The 18,531-nt window shown below is 41.0% G+C and overlaps 1 protein-coding gene across 1 annotated transcript in view; it reads right to left on the bottom strand.

The window, feature by feature from the left end:
- UBE3D (ubiquitin protein ligase E3D) overlaps positions 1-18,531 on the bottom strand; it is a 94,070-nt gene that overhangs the window by 71,123 nt on the left and 4,416 nt on the right. The window contains exons 3-8 of the mRNA XM_015412808.1: positions 16,814-16,904; positions 13,260-13,494; positions 10,940-11,009; positions 8,195-8,264; positions 3,474-3,582; positions 2,291-2,460 (exon numbers count right to left, since the gene is read on the bottom strand). Of these exons, the coding sequence (XP_015268294.1) occupies positions 2,291-2,460; positions 3,474-3,582; positions 8,195-8,264; positions 10,940-11,009; positions 13,260-13,494; positions 16,814-16,904 (745 nt within the window). The remainder of the gene's footprint in view (positions 1-2,290; positions 2,461-3,473; positions 3,583-8,194; positions 8,265-10,939; positions 11,010-13,259; positions 13,495-16,813; positions 16,905-18,531) is intronic.

Here is an 18,531-nt window from a genome sequence, read left to right as displayed (position 1 = left end):
CTGCAGGGGCCATTGGCCTGATCCAGCATTAGCTTCTCTTATGTTCTTATGTCTGGGGCAAGGGATGCTCTGTATTCTTGGTGCTTGGGGGGGGGAACAGTGGGAGGGCTTATGGTGTCCTGGCCCCACTGCTGGACCTCCTGATGGCCCCTGGTATCTTTGGCCCCTGTGTAACAGAGTGTTGGACTGCAGGGGCCATTGGCCTGAGCCAGCATTGGCTTCTCTTATGTTCTTATGTCTGGGGCAAGGGATGCTCTGTATTCTTGGTGCTTAAGGGGGGGACAGTGGGAGGGCTTCTGGTGTTCTGGCCCCACTGCCAGACCTCCTGAGGGCACCTGGTATTTTTGACTGATGTGTGACACAGAGTGTTGGACTGGATGGGCCACTGGCCTGATCCAACATGGCTTCTCTTATGTTCTAATGTCTGGCGCAGTGATGCTCTGCATTCTTGGTGCTTGGGGGGCAAAAGTGGGAGGGCTCCTGGAGTTTTGGCCCTGCTGGTGGACCTCCTGAGGGCACCTGGGTTTTGTCCAGTGTTTCCTCTAAGTGCAAGGTAGCTAACAGTTTTTTAGCCTCCGGCTCATACATTTTTGTCTGCCTCCAGAGCAAACTAATTTATGCAGTAGCCAAATTGCTCACTCATAGCTTTAATGCCAGTCGCTCACAAATGAGCATCTACAATAAGACCGCTGCTTATGATATGCTCTTTGCTAAACAAAGGAAGGACAATTTCCAGGGAAGTCATATGGGTGAGCACTAACCAGCTATTCTGGGGGTATGGTAGAGCCAAAAACATTTAGAGGACTCTTAAGAAATGAGTAGATATAGCCGTAGGCTGATCTACAATAAGACCGCTGCTTATGATATGCTCTTTGCTAAACAAAGGAAGGACAATTTCCAGGGAAGTCATATGGGTGAGCACTAACCAGCTATTCTGGGGGTATGGTAGAGCCAAAAACATTTAGAGGACTCTTAAGAAATGAGTAGATATAGCCGTAGGCTGAAATTCTAAGAACACCTTCCTGAGAGTAAATCCCATTGAACAGAATTTACTTCTAAGTAAACCTGCTTAGGATTGCTCTCTTAGGCATATAAAAATTTTAAAGGAAAACAGGAGCAAGCCTTCATCCCACAAAGGGGCTTAACCAGTCATACATGGTTGCTGTGGGAGGGGCTTTTTAAAAGTTTTTGTTTACATAAAATCTCACTTTGTTCAATAAATTAGTTTGTTCAATAGAAATATATTCTCACTTGTCCTATATTTATGGTAGATGTCTCGTGGAATTCTAAGTTCTATGTATCATAATGCACCCTTCAAGTCTGCACACTGAAAACAGAGATGCTTATAATCCCATCAATATGTAAATAGTATAAGACAAAATCATAAAACCAGAAGAGAGGCAGAACACTAAGTAACTCTATTCCCCAAACTGCCCAGGTACTGGCAGATGTTGCTTTGATTGCCTGGGAAAGCCGAGATCTATCTGCACATCAAGGAAGGTCCTGACGCCAAGACTTCACACCTGATCAGATGGCTTGTCCCAGAGTTAGAGTTTAGTGTTTCAAATATTGGCCAAACCCCTAAAGTAGACGCCCTTACTACACGCACCAATTGTTGTAATCATGGGACGGACTAACAAGTAGGTGGATATCAGGATGGCAAGGTTGCCACCTACCCCAAAGATTCACCTATAAAAGGTGAAGACCATGTGTTGGGTCTTTGTTAGCCGCAAACCCTTCATCATCCTCTGTCTGCTTTTATCTCCTAAAGTCCAACTTGCTATCCAACAACCCTTTGTCTATTCTTGATCTCTTGGACTGCAGCCAAAGAGGTCCACACTTTGTCGGCTGGTTCTGGCAGTGTGAGTTAGAAATACCCCTAGGTTCTATTTTCTTCCCCTCAATTCTTCATTGCAACAGACAAGGCTTCAGGAACAGATAAGTATGAACCATACCTACCTACCTCCTAAGTAAAAAGGAACTATTTTTCTATTTCTGTACTCCTAAGGAACTTGATTGTGTGTGTGAGATTCTGTTTTGTGTTTATGCGATTTTGATATTCTTTAGTAAAAGACAAATTGTTTTGAATTCACCAGTCTCGACTCTCTCACTGGGATATTCTTGGGGTGGACTGGACCTCCGTAAACTTTGGCAGGAACCCATATTAAATTTAGTTCACCATCTGCTGTAGATAAAGCAGTTTGGCTAACAAATTTGAACCTTGGCAATAAAGAATAAAGCCCACTATATACATATATATTTAAAAGACGTGCATATGATGGATACTTACTCCTTATTTCTTCTTTTAAGGCAGGGATGGTAAAGAACTTTGATGGCATTCCTAATCTCTGAAGGCTCTGAATTAGACATCACACCATGTTCAAAGAATGTGAAACCATTATTAGAGGTTGAGTTTCCAGAAGATTCTGCCAATAATGTGTCAGAATTCAGTAGCCACACCTGGGAATTAAAAATCAGCCATACAATTTACACTTTCAGAGAGAACAGTCTATTTTATGTAAAGCCTCTCTCTACACATCTACATGTTGATTTTTTAGCAAGCATAGGCAGGTGTCAGCCTCGGGTTCGTCTCCTACTATGTTCTCTGTACCTGTGGTATTAGCAACGTGCTTTCTGTACCCCACACACCCCTTTCCCCTCTTCCTCACTTCCCTGGCTAACGTAGATGTATCCAGCTGTCCTGCTTATCGCTCACCCTCGCTGACATTCCTGGGGGGAGGGGAAGGAAGAGAGGCTGTGTGAATGTCTGTAGTTTAGGGAGGCAATGCTGGTAACCTTTTCCCCAAGCAGCACCTCATGGAACTTTCACATGAGAGTGTCCTTAAAGAAGATAAGACTTTTGAATGGGTAGTTGAACCAATGTATCTGTCTGGGTTCTTAGGATTGCTTATACTTGTGATTGTATGACGTATGCATGGAATGTGGGTTTTAGTTATACGCTGGGTCCTTGCTTTTGTCCCTCAGTCCTGACACCTTTTCAGCATCCCAAATCTCCTCAATAAACTTTCTCCTAAGAAAGCCTGCATGGAGAGTGAGTTGACTGGGAACCTGACAGCAGGTTAATATATGCACACACATGCTCCCACAGTTTAAGAGAAGTAGAATTTTAAAAACCAACTTCCCTGCCCCAATTCCTTAGACACCCCCCCTCCCCATGCAGTGATCTGCAATTTCTGTAAATCCAAGATAATCCAGAGTGAACCAATGGTAAACCATGATTTTGGTTGCCATTAGAAGCGTGGGGATGATTTCAAACACATTTTGAAATTCTGTTACACATCTAAGCACTGTTTCATGTTCTCAATTGGGGGGTGGAGGACTAAAGCTATCAAAGTGGAGGGCACTGGAGTTAAGTCACCAGCAAGTGCAGTGCTATGGAACATACTCCCTAGTATGTGTGCATAGGATTGCGGCCCGGATACCTTTGAACAAAAGTGGGAACTGAATCTTACCAAGATGTAGATGGTGCCCTCGGTCCCTTGTATACGGAATCTAAATGTGCTTCTGACTGAAGAAAGCTCTAGAAGGCACTGGGCTACAATGCTCTGTATAAAGAGAGATCTGTTTTTGAAGAGAAGAGACAGTTTCACAAAAAGTACTTGGACGTGCCACTGTTTGCATAATGGATGAGTACAGGCAAAAAAATCCCATGACAAACCTTGTGTTGAGAGGACACATCTGCATTTCCCTAGCCTCTCTTTGCCCTTCGTCTCCAAGACAGCAAAACTATTTTAGTAAGACAACAGTGGAAGAAAGCAAAAAGGACAAGGAGAGGGAAAAGCAAGGCAAGGAACACGGGAACAATAATACTTAGCTTCCAACCGGAGGGAATTAAACCTGTGCCATTAATTTGTGTGTGACTAGCACAGATGACCACCATGTGGGAAAAGCTTTATAAAAATCTGGGGATCAAATCTTCCCCAGGTGATTTTCTGGAAGCCAAAGAGGTAATTATATCTTTGATCTCTTTCTCTGAAACTGGGGCCCATTCAGGGAGGTCGGAGGTATCTAAGATGGAACTCTATGACTGAGATGTAACTACAGGGAAAGAAGATGCACATGACCCAAAAACCTTACTGAAGTGCTGTATCCAGATTTTAGGAGGGATATGTGCTGCTATCTGTTGGGAGGAGCTGTTTATACCAATGGAGACAATGTCCCAGAAGCGTCCTTCATTTTCCCTTGAGACAGCCAGTTTGAGCTCATTCCATAATGATTTGACATGGTCCCTTTTCTTTAATTTGATTAATTTTTTATAATAAGTCCTAAGTTTCAAGAGGTAAGGCATCAATTAGTCATAATTGTTCTGCCTTACCAGTCTATTAAAGACAGTAGCTCTTTTTTAATCGCCTTACACTCCTGGTCATACCAGCATTACTGGCATAAGGTAAGGGGTTAACTGGCCGGCTATTCATAAAAGAGGATTTAAGGTAGTTGTTTATGGTTTGAAAAGTTTTGATAGCATCATTATCTGGCAGAGAAAGGGCTAACTTCATAGACTCCAACTCAGAATTAGCAAGAGTTTGGGATAATTTAGTGTTTAGTTGCTCCGACCACTTAAGTCTCCTGCAGCCTGGGGTTATACCTTCTGCAAATTCAGGAACTGATTTCAGAAAAAATATTATTATTAAAATTAAATATAAGTCTCAATGGGCAGTGGTCCCTTAGAGGGCTATCGACAACCGTGAACCTGTCTACAAAATTCAATAAAGTAGGTGATACAGCAAAATAATCAATTGTACTGGCCTGTAAGACAGATAAGCAAAGGAGCCACCAGTTACATCCAAATACGTGCAATTTAGGACATTTAAATTGGCCCATGAGAGCAGTTCCAAGAACTTGAGTCCTGATTTATTAATAACCTTATCCTTAGAAGAGCGATCTAAAAGGGATGCGTGAGCAGCAATTAGCGAGTTCATACTAGCTCTTGTGTCTAAGGCACCTGGTCCAATTCTTCCATTGAAGTCGCCACCTGGTATAAAATGTAAATTAGGAAATTGAGAAGGTAATACTTCAATGGAGGCTCCCAGAGAATCCCAGGGACTTCCATTGGGTTTATATTGGAATTATTTAGAGGTGTGCAGGTGTTAATACATATAACATTACCAAAATTACTTGGACAACTGTTTTCCAATGCTTGCAATTCGATGTCCAGATCTACTGTTATAAAGATTGCCAAACCTCCAAAACCCCGACCTTTTGAATGGGATTTAACTGCGGGGACTTGTAAGGCCCTGTAACCCTTAATAAAGGGCAAGCAAGGTACATGCCAGCTGCAGCATTGTAAGAGGTCAGACTGCAAAATGAGGACTGTGGAGACTCGGGACAGTTTACCACCTCTCTGTCTAACTTAACTTACAGGACTGTTGTGAAAATAAAACTACAGGGGGAGGAGGACCCTGCATGCCAGCCTGAGCTCCTTGGAGGAACTAGAAAATGAACAAATTACATTGTACTAGCAGTTCAAGCAGGGAGCAGGCACAAAGCTGTGCCCTCACAGGGCAGGTTAGTCAGGAAAGCTAGTCCTGCAGAAATAATTTGTTTTATGTTAATACAATGCCATTACTACAGTCCTGAAACAGTAATAGTCCAAATTATTTACAACAATAAATCTACTCTCTTCTCCTCCCCACCCTCACCTTTCTTCCATAATAACACATCTTCTCCTGACTCTATAATGAATTGCCACTGCTAATCTTATTTTGCGTTGTGTCTCAATACAAATGCTTCAAATTAATGAAAACAAGCCTGGTAAACTTATTAAGGAAGCCTGCTACGTGTGAGTGAGCATGTGCATGTGTATGCACATGTGCCCCAAGCTTGAGTGTACCCATACAGTGCTTATCTCCCCCCTTCAGCAAAAACTTTGCCAGATCTTTTTAATATAAACATTGCCTTAGTGATGGCTCTCCAGTGCACCCTTAGTCACTCATGAAACTGCCTTACACTGAATCAGACCTTTAGTCCCTCAAGGTCAGTATTGTCTACTCAGACTGGCAGTGGCTCTCCAAGGTTTCAGGCAGAGGTCTTTCACATCACCTACTGCCAGATATTTTAACTGGCGATACCGCATTTTGAGCCTGGTACCTTCTGCATGCCAAACAGATGCTCTACCAGAACAAAGTTTGAGACCAGTGGTACCTTTAAGACCAACAAAGTTTTATTCAAGGTATAAGCTTTCATGGACAAGCACACTTCTCCAGATACAATAAAATGGAAATTACCAGTCCATACATAAAGGTAGAGGGTGAGCAGTAAATTAGCATATATCATGAGTACTCACCATCTACCTATATGTATGGATTGGTAATTTCCATTTCATTGTATCTGGAGAAGTGTGCTTGTCCATGAAAGCTCATACCTTAAATAAAGCTTTGTTGTCTTAAAGGTGCCACTGGACTCAAACTTTGTTCTGCTGCTTCAGACCAAGATAATCTACCAGTGGGCCACAGCCACCCCCAACACTAATAGTGCCATCTTAGGCAGAGTTACACCTAAGTCCATCGAAGTCAGTGAGCTTAGAAGAGTGTAGCTCATCTTAGGATGGTACTGTAAGTTTCTTAAATCTACGCATAACGTGCACTGACAAAAATCTTTTCACTTTCATATGAAAAAAAAATGAATTTGTTGCACAATAATGACACAAGGTGCTCACAGCAGGCTGTATTTCATGGTAACCATTGAATATGTGCATTTTCCTGAGCGTCTAACTGGACTGTCTGAAACATTTTATGTTAAAACCATCTTCCAATTAGAAAGAAATAGAAAACTTTAACTGAAGCTGAAACGGTACAGGCTAGAAAAAATAATTAGATATCAGCTTGTAATTGCCAATTATATTATTCATAGCTGAAATTAATTATAACAACATTAGGTTTGCATAATTTGCTCCTGATTAACCCTAAGATTTGCTACAACAGCAAATGAACACTCAAGTTGGGGACTACTAATACTGTTGTCAGCAAATCACCAACGGTGACGTTAGAAGGACATTACAAGGATGATAAAGTGCCTTTCAAGGGCAGAGGTATCTGAGGCATCACTCAGGAAAAGTAAAGAAGGAATGGCCCCAATAAGATGGAGAAAATGGCTTTGAAATACATTATCAGCGGTCTATTGCATAATTTGGAGAACAACTGCCTAATATGCATAATAAAACAGACAATAATAAAGCAGACAAATGCAAAATAATAATAATAAATGCATAATAATGATGATGATGCAGACAAATGCATAATAAAGCAGACAATTAAAAATTTATAGACTGCAGCGTAAAATGCTACTGGATTCCAGCCTCACAATGACTAATCACCTGGATCCAGCAGGAGAAAACATGCACAAAAAAGGGGGCGTGGATCTTTCTCTGGGCCAAAAGACCTAAGTGCAAGGGAAGTATTATTGCAGTGTTCAGAATATGTGCAATACCACATATTCTGGCACTTTTATAAAACGGGAGCCCTGCCGGATCAGACCAGTGGCCTTCCAGTCCAGCATCCTGTTTCTCAGAGTGGCCAACCAGCTGCCTTGAAGGGCCAGCAAACACAGCACAGAGGCCAAGGCCTTCTCCTGATCCTGCCCCTTAGTCCTGATATTCAGAGGTTTCCAAGTTCCATATGTTTATAGCCTTTAGGCACCACAGATATTGGCATCCCTTCATCAGACATATGTGAATCATCTCACATAAGGTTCAAGGTGATCTTTGAGTTCAGTAACTCCATTCACTAGTGTTACAATAAAACTGCATAAATATGACAGAGATCAGACAAAGCTACACACACTCACTAAATAGTCAGCACCGGACAGCGCTGTGTAGCCACTGAGTGTCAGAATAGGATCTGGGAGAACCAGGTAGAGATGCCCGTGAAGCCAGATGGGCAAACTTGGGCCAGTCACTTTGCTCAGCCTAACCTACCTCACAGGCTTGTTGTAAGGATAAATGGAGGGGAGAGAACAACATATGCCACCCTAAGCTCCTTGGAGGATGGGACAGACAAAAAGGTACTTAATAATAAATAACTTATTTAAATTGATTGGTCTCTTAAAACAGCAGGATCAGACTTAACATATATCGCTTATTTCCTGAAACTTGTAAGGGAAAAGAACAAGGATCTAGACATTTAAAGAGCAATACCATTTCAATATTGAAAACATTATACAATTTTAGCCTTCACACCTTGGTATTGCATTAAAACTCTCTTCAGACGACTGAACGAGCAATTCAGTGAAATAATATTTTGTGACACCTAGAAACAAACAAAAATTTCGAATAAATAATACATAATAAAGCAGACAATTAAAGACTGATAGTGCCACACAGATGGGTCAGAGGACTAATCGTAAACAACCCACATGCCAGTAATTGGAAGGTGAAACAGCTAGGCATCCACTACCCACAAGAACAGCTGTGTGTCTCCCCACACACACACACCTCCCTCTTCTCTCCCTGTAACAAAATGCAGACTGTGATGCTTCTGAAGCGAGGGTTTTCCTGCCCTTCTCCGCTTCTTCAGCGCTTTCTGATAGGGCAACTCCCAGCACCATGATACCATGACATGCATTTTGCTTTACTAAACACTGCTGAAAAAATAATGTTTATTTGTCCCCTCCTTTAAAAAAAAATAATAATTAAAATTTATTGAAATATAACAGCAATGAACAAGGTACAATCTTAATCATGCATTCACAGATAACCATATCATTAAATGCATCACTAAGCAATATATTTAAATCATTCAAAAATGTCTATGAATACTGTACCATGAATAGCCTATCATTAATCAGGAACACTATATTATAGTATATTATATCATAGTATTACATACCCAAAATATTATAGTGTTACATATCCAAAAACTATTACCATAAGTGTGACTGATGTTACTTTATTAGTATAAACTTAACAATTCATGAACTATACTCCTGTTAATCAGGACACAAAAGTTACACAAACAGGCCTACAAAAGGATCATAATGTCATAGTATCAAGAATTAATCAAGTACCCTTTAGAAGTGATGCTGTCTGCTGCATATTCCAAAAGGGACACCATTTGTCTAATCGATTGGGGAAGCCTAAACACGTCTCTGTTAGCTATAAAATTCAGCTATCTTGTCCATCAAGAATATTTCCCACACCTTAGCATACCATTCATCAACAGAGGGTATGGAAGTCTTTTTCCAGTAGGTTGCAATTACCCATTTGGCTGCTATAAGCAATATCATAATGAGTTCTTGCCTAAATTCAGGAATCTCTGGATTGTGCAAGAAATCAATTAAAGTAAGTTCAATTTTTTTCAGGGACCTGATAACTAGTAATGAGCTCGATTTGGTGAAGAATATCTTTCCAGACTTTGTGAACAACTTTGCAAGACCACCAACAATGTATTAGTGTCCCCAATTCCCCACAATCCTTTCAACATTGTGGAGACATCCTAGAATTTACACAATGAAGCCAGGAAGGAGTTGTGTACCAGCACGTTAATATATGCCAGGAGTTGTATTTTAAAAGGTTTGGAACAATATGTAGGGGCTTGCCATACTTTATCCCATTGAGAATCACTAATAATAAGACTGCAATCTCTGTTCCATGCAATTTGATAGTGTAAGTGATGATCTAAGGTGCGTTGTAATAAAATATCATACATTCTGGAAAATAATCCTTTTTGAGTGGGTGAATATTGTTTTATAAATCTCTCAAATTCAGTAAGAAGTCTGTTAAGTTGACTCTGTATATGAGGTGAATCGATCAAGTGTTTTAATTGGAAGTACTCAAACCATGGAATAGTAACTTTCGCTTTCTGTTCTAATCGCAATTTATCCATTATTCTACCATTATGCAAAAAAATCAATGAATTTGGACAAATCAGATTGTCTCCATATCAAGAAGTAAGAATGATTGTTTCCAGGAGGGAACCAGCTTTGACCTAATTAGCTAGAAGTTGGAGAAGGAAAGGGAGCGAATGAGTTCTTGTATTTGTCCCAAGTCTGAAATAATGAGATTAAGAATTCATTAGTTTGGATTTCTTTAGGACGTTCATTAGCTTTACACCATAATAAACTTTTGATATTTGTGGGGTACATCAAGCCTTCTATTATTTTCCAAACCTCTTGGTACTCAGAAGTATACAGTTTTGGTATAAAAATAGAATTGATGCCTAATAATAAAACTGTATATCAGGAAGGGCTATGCCACCTTTGCTAGTTGGATGATGAAGAGTGTAAAAATTTGCCTTTTGATGGCTATTGTGCCATACAAACTGATTCAAAGAACATTGTCATTTTTAAAGTTGGTCTGATTTGAGATGAATAGGGACCAGGGGTCATTTCCTGCAGGAGTGCACAGGAGCGGAGCTACGGTAGTAAAGAGCACATGCAACAAGCCCTGCCCTCTGCTGCCAGCAGTCCCAGGCCACAAGGAGCAAGAAGCAGCCAGGTAAGTTGCAGAGCCTCCCCAGATAACAATCCAAAACAGTCCAGTGACACATTTAAGGCCAAGGTTTATTCAGGTACAAGCTCTCCCTCCTCTGTGAGGGCAGATCTGCGCGTTCTCTCCCCCCCCCCCATAGCTAGCAATCCAAAAGAGTCCAGTGGAGCCTGAGCGGTGGGTGTTGCCTTCTGACACACTTCCGGTGATGTCAGGGGGCGTGGCATATACAGATGCTAATGAGTTATGTTAATGAGCTCCTGCACCTCTTTTTCCACGAAATGACCCCTGATAGGGACCATCCTTAAAGAAATCAATTGTACCTTTTCAAGCAGGTAAGTGGTGGGGGAAATCTTCAGCTCCAACATTTCTGTATTTGAGGACAATATTAAAGGCACAAGAACAGTCTCAATTTAAAAAAAAGATGGGAAACTTTTTCATTTCTACCATTGGGGAACTAAGTAAACCTCAGAAACGTTTTGTTTGTGTACTCCATACCTGGGGACACAGCCTCTCCCAAAAATGTCTTGCAGCGCTTGCAAATTACTCTGCTATTTGCCTTTGGATTCTGTAGGGCAAAGAAATGTCATTGAAAATGTCTCATCTCTGCAGAAAAGACATGTAAAACTTTACTTTGCTACTTTAAATAAGTTAGGCCATTTTCTAAACATGGAATTAAATCCTATGGAGAATTTTATTAACACTTAGCTCCCAGCTCACTTTTTAAACTCCAGAACAAATGGCTTTGTCTCTATTTCCAGCTATGTCATTTCCACATCAAAGAAGATTATTACCATTTTGCAAAACAGTACCATACCAGTCAGCCTTTAAAAATTACTGCAGCTGGTCCCAGCCATTATAATTAGTGATAGACGGTCCCCAAATACAGAACATTAGTGTTCCATTGTGAAATGCTAGATTATTCACAGTAAAAATACCACATGAATATATGAGAAGAGATCCCTTCTTCGTTCAAGACCAAAGATACCCAACTTGTCATGACATCCGAAGGTGGGCAAGTTCTAGTTACTGGGGAAATTATACACTGGGATTCTTAACTAGGATTAAGCTCTCATTAAGGGAAAGAAACACACTTCCACCATCTATCTGGTGGTACCTGGTAATTGATCTGGGTCATGAGAACCACAAACAAACTTTGGTTTGCTTGTGTGATCATTAAATCAAGCCTTACAGCAGTTCTGTAAAACAGGCTAACATTTTTATTCCCATACTACAAGTAGAGGGAGAAAAGGGTGTGGAATCTAACACCTTGCTTGAAAGCTCACAAAGCTAGTTTGTGACCAAGGGGATATGATATGAACCTGAGACTTCCTGGGGTAGAGGAAAGTTAAGAAAAAGTGCCACAGCTTTCCACAACTCCACACCATGACAGCATCAGCACTGTTCTTTGCACAAACAAAATGATGCAGCAAGGGAATTACAATTAATCTTTAAGTAGAGCAGAGCTGGACAATGCCGGCATGTTTGCTTGACAAGAAGAAGAGGGAGCCTTAGTTGCATAAAGATAAAGCTTCACATAAGATTCACCTTTCCTGATTTCCCACAAGGTAACCCAGCAGCGTTCTATGGCAGAGTGGCAATTAAAACCTGTGTCTACCAGATCTTAGTCCCTTCATGCTAACTGCCACACCACAGTGGTTCTCAACATTGCCTACCAACAATGAATTTCCTTGTAATGAAATTTACTCCAATTATAAACCATACTGAAGATTGTTTGATTTATTTATTTATTCAATTTTTATCCCGCTCCTTTCCCCACCAAGCAGGGAAGATAGTTTTCTAACAAACCAATATTTGGAGACCATATGTGCTTATAAAACACCGCAGTGACAACTGCTACCTAAATATATTTTTCCCATATTTCAATGCACAGGTAATGGCAGGAAACTCAGTGTTTTCACTAGTTTGAACATCAGTGGCAATACTTTTCCACCACACAAATTAAATCAATGTATCTTATACAACTTTCAGCTGCTGGCATCTGGCACTGTTCCTATCTTTTCATGCTTCTACTACAAAAGGACCACAATATTGTCTTGAAGAAAATATTTCCCCCTAGAGAAAACTGCTAGAATGCTGTGAGACCATGTGGCATTTAAACACTGTACTGTGCATTGATTTGGAGTGTAGTTGCCATGTGAGTGCCAGACACACAAAGTAGTATCAATGACCCGAAGGCCTAACTCACTACTCATGGAACCACGTCACTCAAAAGTTTGTTACTCAGTGACTTATCATTCAATGATGCTCAGCAAAATGTGTAAACTTTAATTACAAAGCATTGTTTAAGGTAATATGGAAAAGCTGCTTTTCCACATAATAAGTTGTAACCTGATGTTGTAATTCACAAGCAATGAAAATATTTGTAAATTCTCCCTAGGTGTTATGAAGGTAAAATGACCATCATCTGAGATTCAAATGGACATAAAAAACAGATTCATGGCTGAACTTGTTTCTCTTGTGTTTTCCATAATTTCATGTCCTCCACTAGGCCTCTTCTAGTTTGCTTTCCGTCTGATTTGAGTCCAGATCTTAACTTTATCTCCATATTCTGCATCAACCAAATAGGCACAGCTTGGCTCAAAGGATCCTCTCAAGACTCAAAGCATGGCAGTGCCAACTACATTTGTGCATGGGTGTATATACACAGCTGCCTTATGTTGAGAGCCAGACAACTGGTCCTACAAAAGGCTTGCATTGTCTCCTTTGATTGCTAGTGACTCTGAGAGACATAGAGAGAAGTTTTTCTTGTTCTTTTCATTGTTCCTGCTCATTGTTTCATGTCCAGCACACTCACCAAGATAGAACCACTGTTTCCAGAAGCAGCACCCTGAGACTGTGAATGAAGTCGTTCAGACGATGACAGAGTCGACTCACTTCCTGAATTCACCAGGAAATAATTGTGTCCAAGAAAACAATCATCATTTTGAGGGTGCAGCAGCCTGCTATTGAAAGGGTTGGGATGACAGCACCATTCCTCTACCAAATCACTCCAGTTTTCCCCAGGAAGGGAAAGAACTCTGAGAAATGTCCTAAAGAAGACGACAGCAAATGTTAGTTGTTACATTACTCAGACCTACAGTCATTTCTGCAGACCAACTTCATCCTTGACACGGCTATGGCATTAACTGGGATCCTTTACTGATCTGATAATTGTACAATTATAATACGTGGGGGGGAAAGGAAAATTAGATCTTTTCTTCTTGTTTCCCAACTCCAATCAAAGCTTCGAAAAGTCAGTGGAGTGGCAGGAGTAATAAACGACTTCCTGTCTAGTCCACTTCACTGCTAAGAGAAAGTTTTAAAAGAAAAGGAAAAATGTTTATTGAATGTGCTGCAATAGGAGAACATCCATTGTTGGAAGACTCACAGATGCTCCAAACTAAGGAGGAGTTCTTGAGATGGCAGGATATGGAAGGGAGGGGTAGTGAAAAGACTCTCTTTTTTCTTTTGAAGGCGCTATGTAATACCTTATCCAGATAAGTGGATACAAATGCATAATTCACCATACTAAAACAATAAAGAAGAACATGAAAAACTGCTTCTAGAGGTTGAGGGTGGGGGAAGGGCTGTTCTTGTTCACCAGTGATATAACAGGTACTAGGCAGGCTCACATCTATTTCATCAGTGTTGACTGAAAAACAATGTGGAGAATTACAAAAACCATCAAAGACAGTTTGATCAGAGTCAACATCAGGAAAGAAAAATAAATAAATCCACACATTAACGGTTGGCAATGACTTGATAATACCACTTCCAACAATCCTACTTCCTGGTAAGGGGGGGGAGGACCCTGCCTCCTTTCCCACAGCCTACAAACATTTCATAACTACCTTAAGCTATACATGAGTGTCACAGAACAAAAAGATGGTAAAGTTAGGAAAGAAGAATGTCAGCAACAAACCATTTAAGCACTGAGAGGAGGTACCATCTTCACATCCTAAAGGTAAAAATACTGAAAGACTCAGTATGACCTCCAGTGGCACTAGAGCAATTTCTGAGCTGCATTATTTAAGAATAACTGAAAACTTATCTATGCTATACTTAGAATTAATAAGGAGTAACGAGGACAGATACCTCAGGGGAGCTCTTACTGTGATTAACAATTACTTTCATGTGGCCAAAAATTACATGCCCACAGAACAGCTCAGTATTACGGTCTTTATGCTTGGCACAGCCCTCTATCCAGGCTCAATCCACACAGCATAAATGAAAAGACCTTATACCGAGCCATACCATCGACAAAGAGAAGTCCACAGCCCATGCCCTGATTTACCTTGCTCCTGCTGTCTGCCTGTCATCTTGCCATTTCTTTATGTGAACACTCATGATAACATAGCTCAGAGCAGACAATCGCAGCAATACTGATAACCAGGGAGGAGTCTCTCTGCCCACTCCAGAACATCCCGGCTCAGGTTTTGTTTCCCCTTCCTGTTCCAGGTATACAGCTTTGGCATGGCCAGAGGCGAAAAACCCCAAAAGGTTCTTGGCTCATGGATCAAGACTCAGCCTTGGAGGAGGCAGCCCATTGGATCCAGAACTGGCCAACGACATAGCTGTCTATTTTGTTTATTTATATTTTAATTCTGCCTGCTGTAAGCTGACAGTTGTCAACAGCCTGGAGAGAGAAAAAATGTCCTGCCCCAGGCTTAATTTGTGCAAATCAGCATTTAAAGCATTTTAAAGGGGAAAAAGTCAACAACATAATTTGGTCAAAAATCCCATTAACTCTTCTATTAAAAGGGTAGGCCATTTTTTCTCCAAACAGCTGGCTACTGTATGTAAGCCACTTGTGGTCCCCATTAGGGAGAAAAGTATGGCATAAATTCGTAAATAAATAACATGATGAACTTGCATTACTTAATATATTGATATTAGTAAAGGTAAAGGTTCCCTTGCTTGAAAGCCAGTCGAGTCCAACTCTAGGGTTGCGGTGCTCATCTCCGTTTCAAAGCCGAAGAGAGCCAGCGCTGTCCGAAGACGTTTCCGTGGTCATGAGGCCGGCATGGCTAAACACCAAGGGGCACGGAACGCTGTTACCTTCCCACCGAAGTGGTACCTATTTATCTACTTGCAATTTCTTGCTTTCAAACTGTTAGGCTGGCAGGAGCTGGAACTAGAGATGGGAGCTCACTCCGTCATGCGGCACACTCGGGTCTCGAACTGCTGAACTACTGACCTTCCACAGCCTGCAGTTCAGTGTCTTAACCACTTGAGCCACTGCAGCTCCTTAATATATTGATATTACGAATTCACTAACACTGGCTTCGAAGGCAGGCATTTACATTTAGAAAACGTTTAGTTTACTGAAATTGCCTCAGTACTCTGTTTTTATGTTTAATATAAATTTTTATATATAAGACACATATAAACCAGTTTCTATGCTAATAAGGGAAAAAATGGTCTTTGGTTCGACTAACACTAAAGGCATTCCTTCTTTAGCAGGATACCAAGTCTTCTGTTTATGCTAGGAAATTAACCCTTGCCACAAAATGTAATGCAATAAGCTGAAGTCCAAACCGACAACACCTTCTACACTTTCATTTTTCAGTGTACCTATAAAGCAAATGTGCAGTGATATTTTAGATTAATGTGAGGGGTCAATGCCAAGAAAGTTAGTAAAGGAAAATCAGTTTAAATGCCACTCTGCTCAGGTCTCCAAAAGCTACTGAATGGCAAGAGCAGCACCGTGAAAAAGCTTTTCCTGTGTGTTAAACATAAAAGAGGCTGGCACAGCTCACCAAGCTGAACGAGGTACACCAGCCAGACATGATCGGCTTCTCAAGCACTCAGTAGTCACACTGCCTTTACAACCCGAGGCTAGCAGCAAAATCAGGTTTATCAAGCCCTGGCCAGCTGCCAGACCACTAGGATGTCTGTGGCTTCCAATATTATGGAAATCTGACCAAGAAATATGGAAAGGGGGTGGGTAGAACCCTGTTCTCTTATTAAAAAACCAGAAAATCCATGGAAACAGGCAGGGAGTAAACAAGCAGTGGAAGCATCCCTGTTGGTCCTTTAGGAGGAAAAAGGGGGGAGACAGGAAAAAGATCATAATATCTTTACTAGGACCAAATAAAAATAAAATTGAGCTAGCTTTCTTGAGCCATAAAAGTAATTCATGTTTACACAGAAAAAAAAACCAGTTGTGGTAGTACACAAGTAGTAAGTTACTAGGAGATCTCCAACGCTCCACCAGAAAGTACAAAGCCATTGTCCAATATTCTACATGACCACCATTGCTACTTGCTTGGCCTCCTGTTAACATCCTGTGGAGCTCACTCTTCCAGCCTACAGCAACATGTAAATATATTCATCCATAGGGAAAATATACTGGGGTACAACACTTACCGGTCTTTTATTATACTCTCACCACAAGATTGGCAGTAAAAGGTACAACTCTTTTTGGATTTAAGGCTGTCTTCCAGAGCTAGAATTGATTCTGAAAATATATTTAAGAACAACAACAAAAAAAAACATAGCCCATAAACCTTTAAACATTATAAAACATGCAATATCTTCATCACCTTTTCACGAAAAGACATTCTACAGATGTGAGGGGGAGGGGGAATGATAAATGACATACATATAGTTTCAAGGATGATACTGCAGTCCTGCAAAATAGGCTGTCATAATTGTTCCCAGTGTGCACGTTATGCTGAGAACAACAGAAGTGTAGCTTGAATAAGGTCACTTACAGTGCAATCTTAAACATGGTTAAACTCTTCTAACTCCATTGATATCAGTGGATTTAAGACATTTGTAACTCAGTTTAGGACTGCACAACTAGTGAGTTCATAGCAGCTGTGAGATTTGAATCAGGGACATTCTTGCTTGCAGCTCGCAAACTCAGCTGCTGCACTACACCAGCTCACATGGGAAAAGGGCAGTGTGTGGGACACTGCCAAACTTTTAGTGCTCTATTTTTATATACTGTATGCACTTTGTGCTCTGTTGTAAGCCGCCCTGAGCCCGTTTGCGGGGAGGGTGAAGTATAAATACAATAAAATAAATAAATAAATAAAATCAGCATCACCATTTTCTTTATAAGCTGTTTGTAACAATTATTTAAGCTTCTGGTTGAATCCAGAGATCTGTCAGTGGAAGAACTGTTCCCTTCCCTTCCTTCGGTGGTCCTTTATGACCCCCAGAAAGTTGATTTTCAGGTCATGGGACTCGTGTGGGTAGACATATGCCCCTGAGGGCTACAGTGAGGCAGGAAAAAGTGTGAAGCCATATTTGTTCTCCCCACTTCCACAAATGCAGTGCCACTGATGGAAAAGGGGTAATTTGTTCTCTCACTGCCTTCCAGCACTCAGACCTATGTGGCTATTTCTCCCAGAGGTCCTCTAGAGCTCTAGAAATCAACTTTCTTGGGGCCAGAAGAGACTTCTTGGGTAAGGAGAATGCAGTAAAATCCACACTCACCAGTGACTTCCGCAGACAGAACACTGGACACAACCCTTCATTTGTTGGGCCTTGTTAAAAGGTAATCCTGTTAAAATCCATTCACTTAACACACAATTAAATAATACAATGGCACCAGAAATAATCTGCAATCCTATGCATCAAAAAAATAAGCATAACAATGGTCAGGCAGCAATAACATATTATTTCCACCAGGAGTTAGAAAACAACATTACGTTGGGGAATTTCACATTACCCTTTAAAAACTGCTATTGTACCATCTTGGAATAAACCGGTAAAGGGACGGCCATTTCACACAGCCTTTCCCCTACCGGTAAGGAACTGTCTCTGAAGCGGTTTATCATTTCAGACTGCTCCGCTTTGTTTTCCCGCCCTTTTTCACCTGCAGGTGTGATCTCCGTCCTTTTAAAAAAAACATTCTTTTAAGAGCGCTATGGCGCTGTAACACAACCCCAAAACAGTGCAATAGCGTCCCCATTGAGATGCCTGGACCACTGAGATACATGAGATCACTACATCTGCCACCTGGAAACAAGTGGAAGCTCAGGCACGCACACACTTCTGGATTTGATTTCTGGAACATTAGGAAGAGAGGAAGGGATGCTGTCTGGGTTTGTAAACTGCCCTGTTCCCCCCCCCCC

This window comes from Gekko japonicus, unplaced genomic scaffold, assembly GCF_001447785.1.
Source record: "Gekko japonicus isolate JY-2015 unplaced genomic scaffold, Gekko_japonicus_V1.1 scaffold989, whole genome shotgun sequence".
Taxonomy (NCBI): domain Eukaryota; kingdom Metazoa; phylum Chordata; class Lepidosauria; order Squamata; family Gekkonidae; genus Gekko; species Gekko japonicus.
Note: the sequence above shows the minus strand (reverse complement) of the source record. Positions and strands in the feature narration are given on the sequence as shown.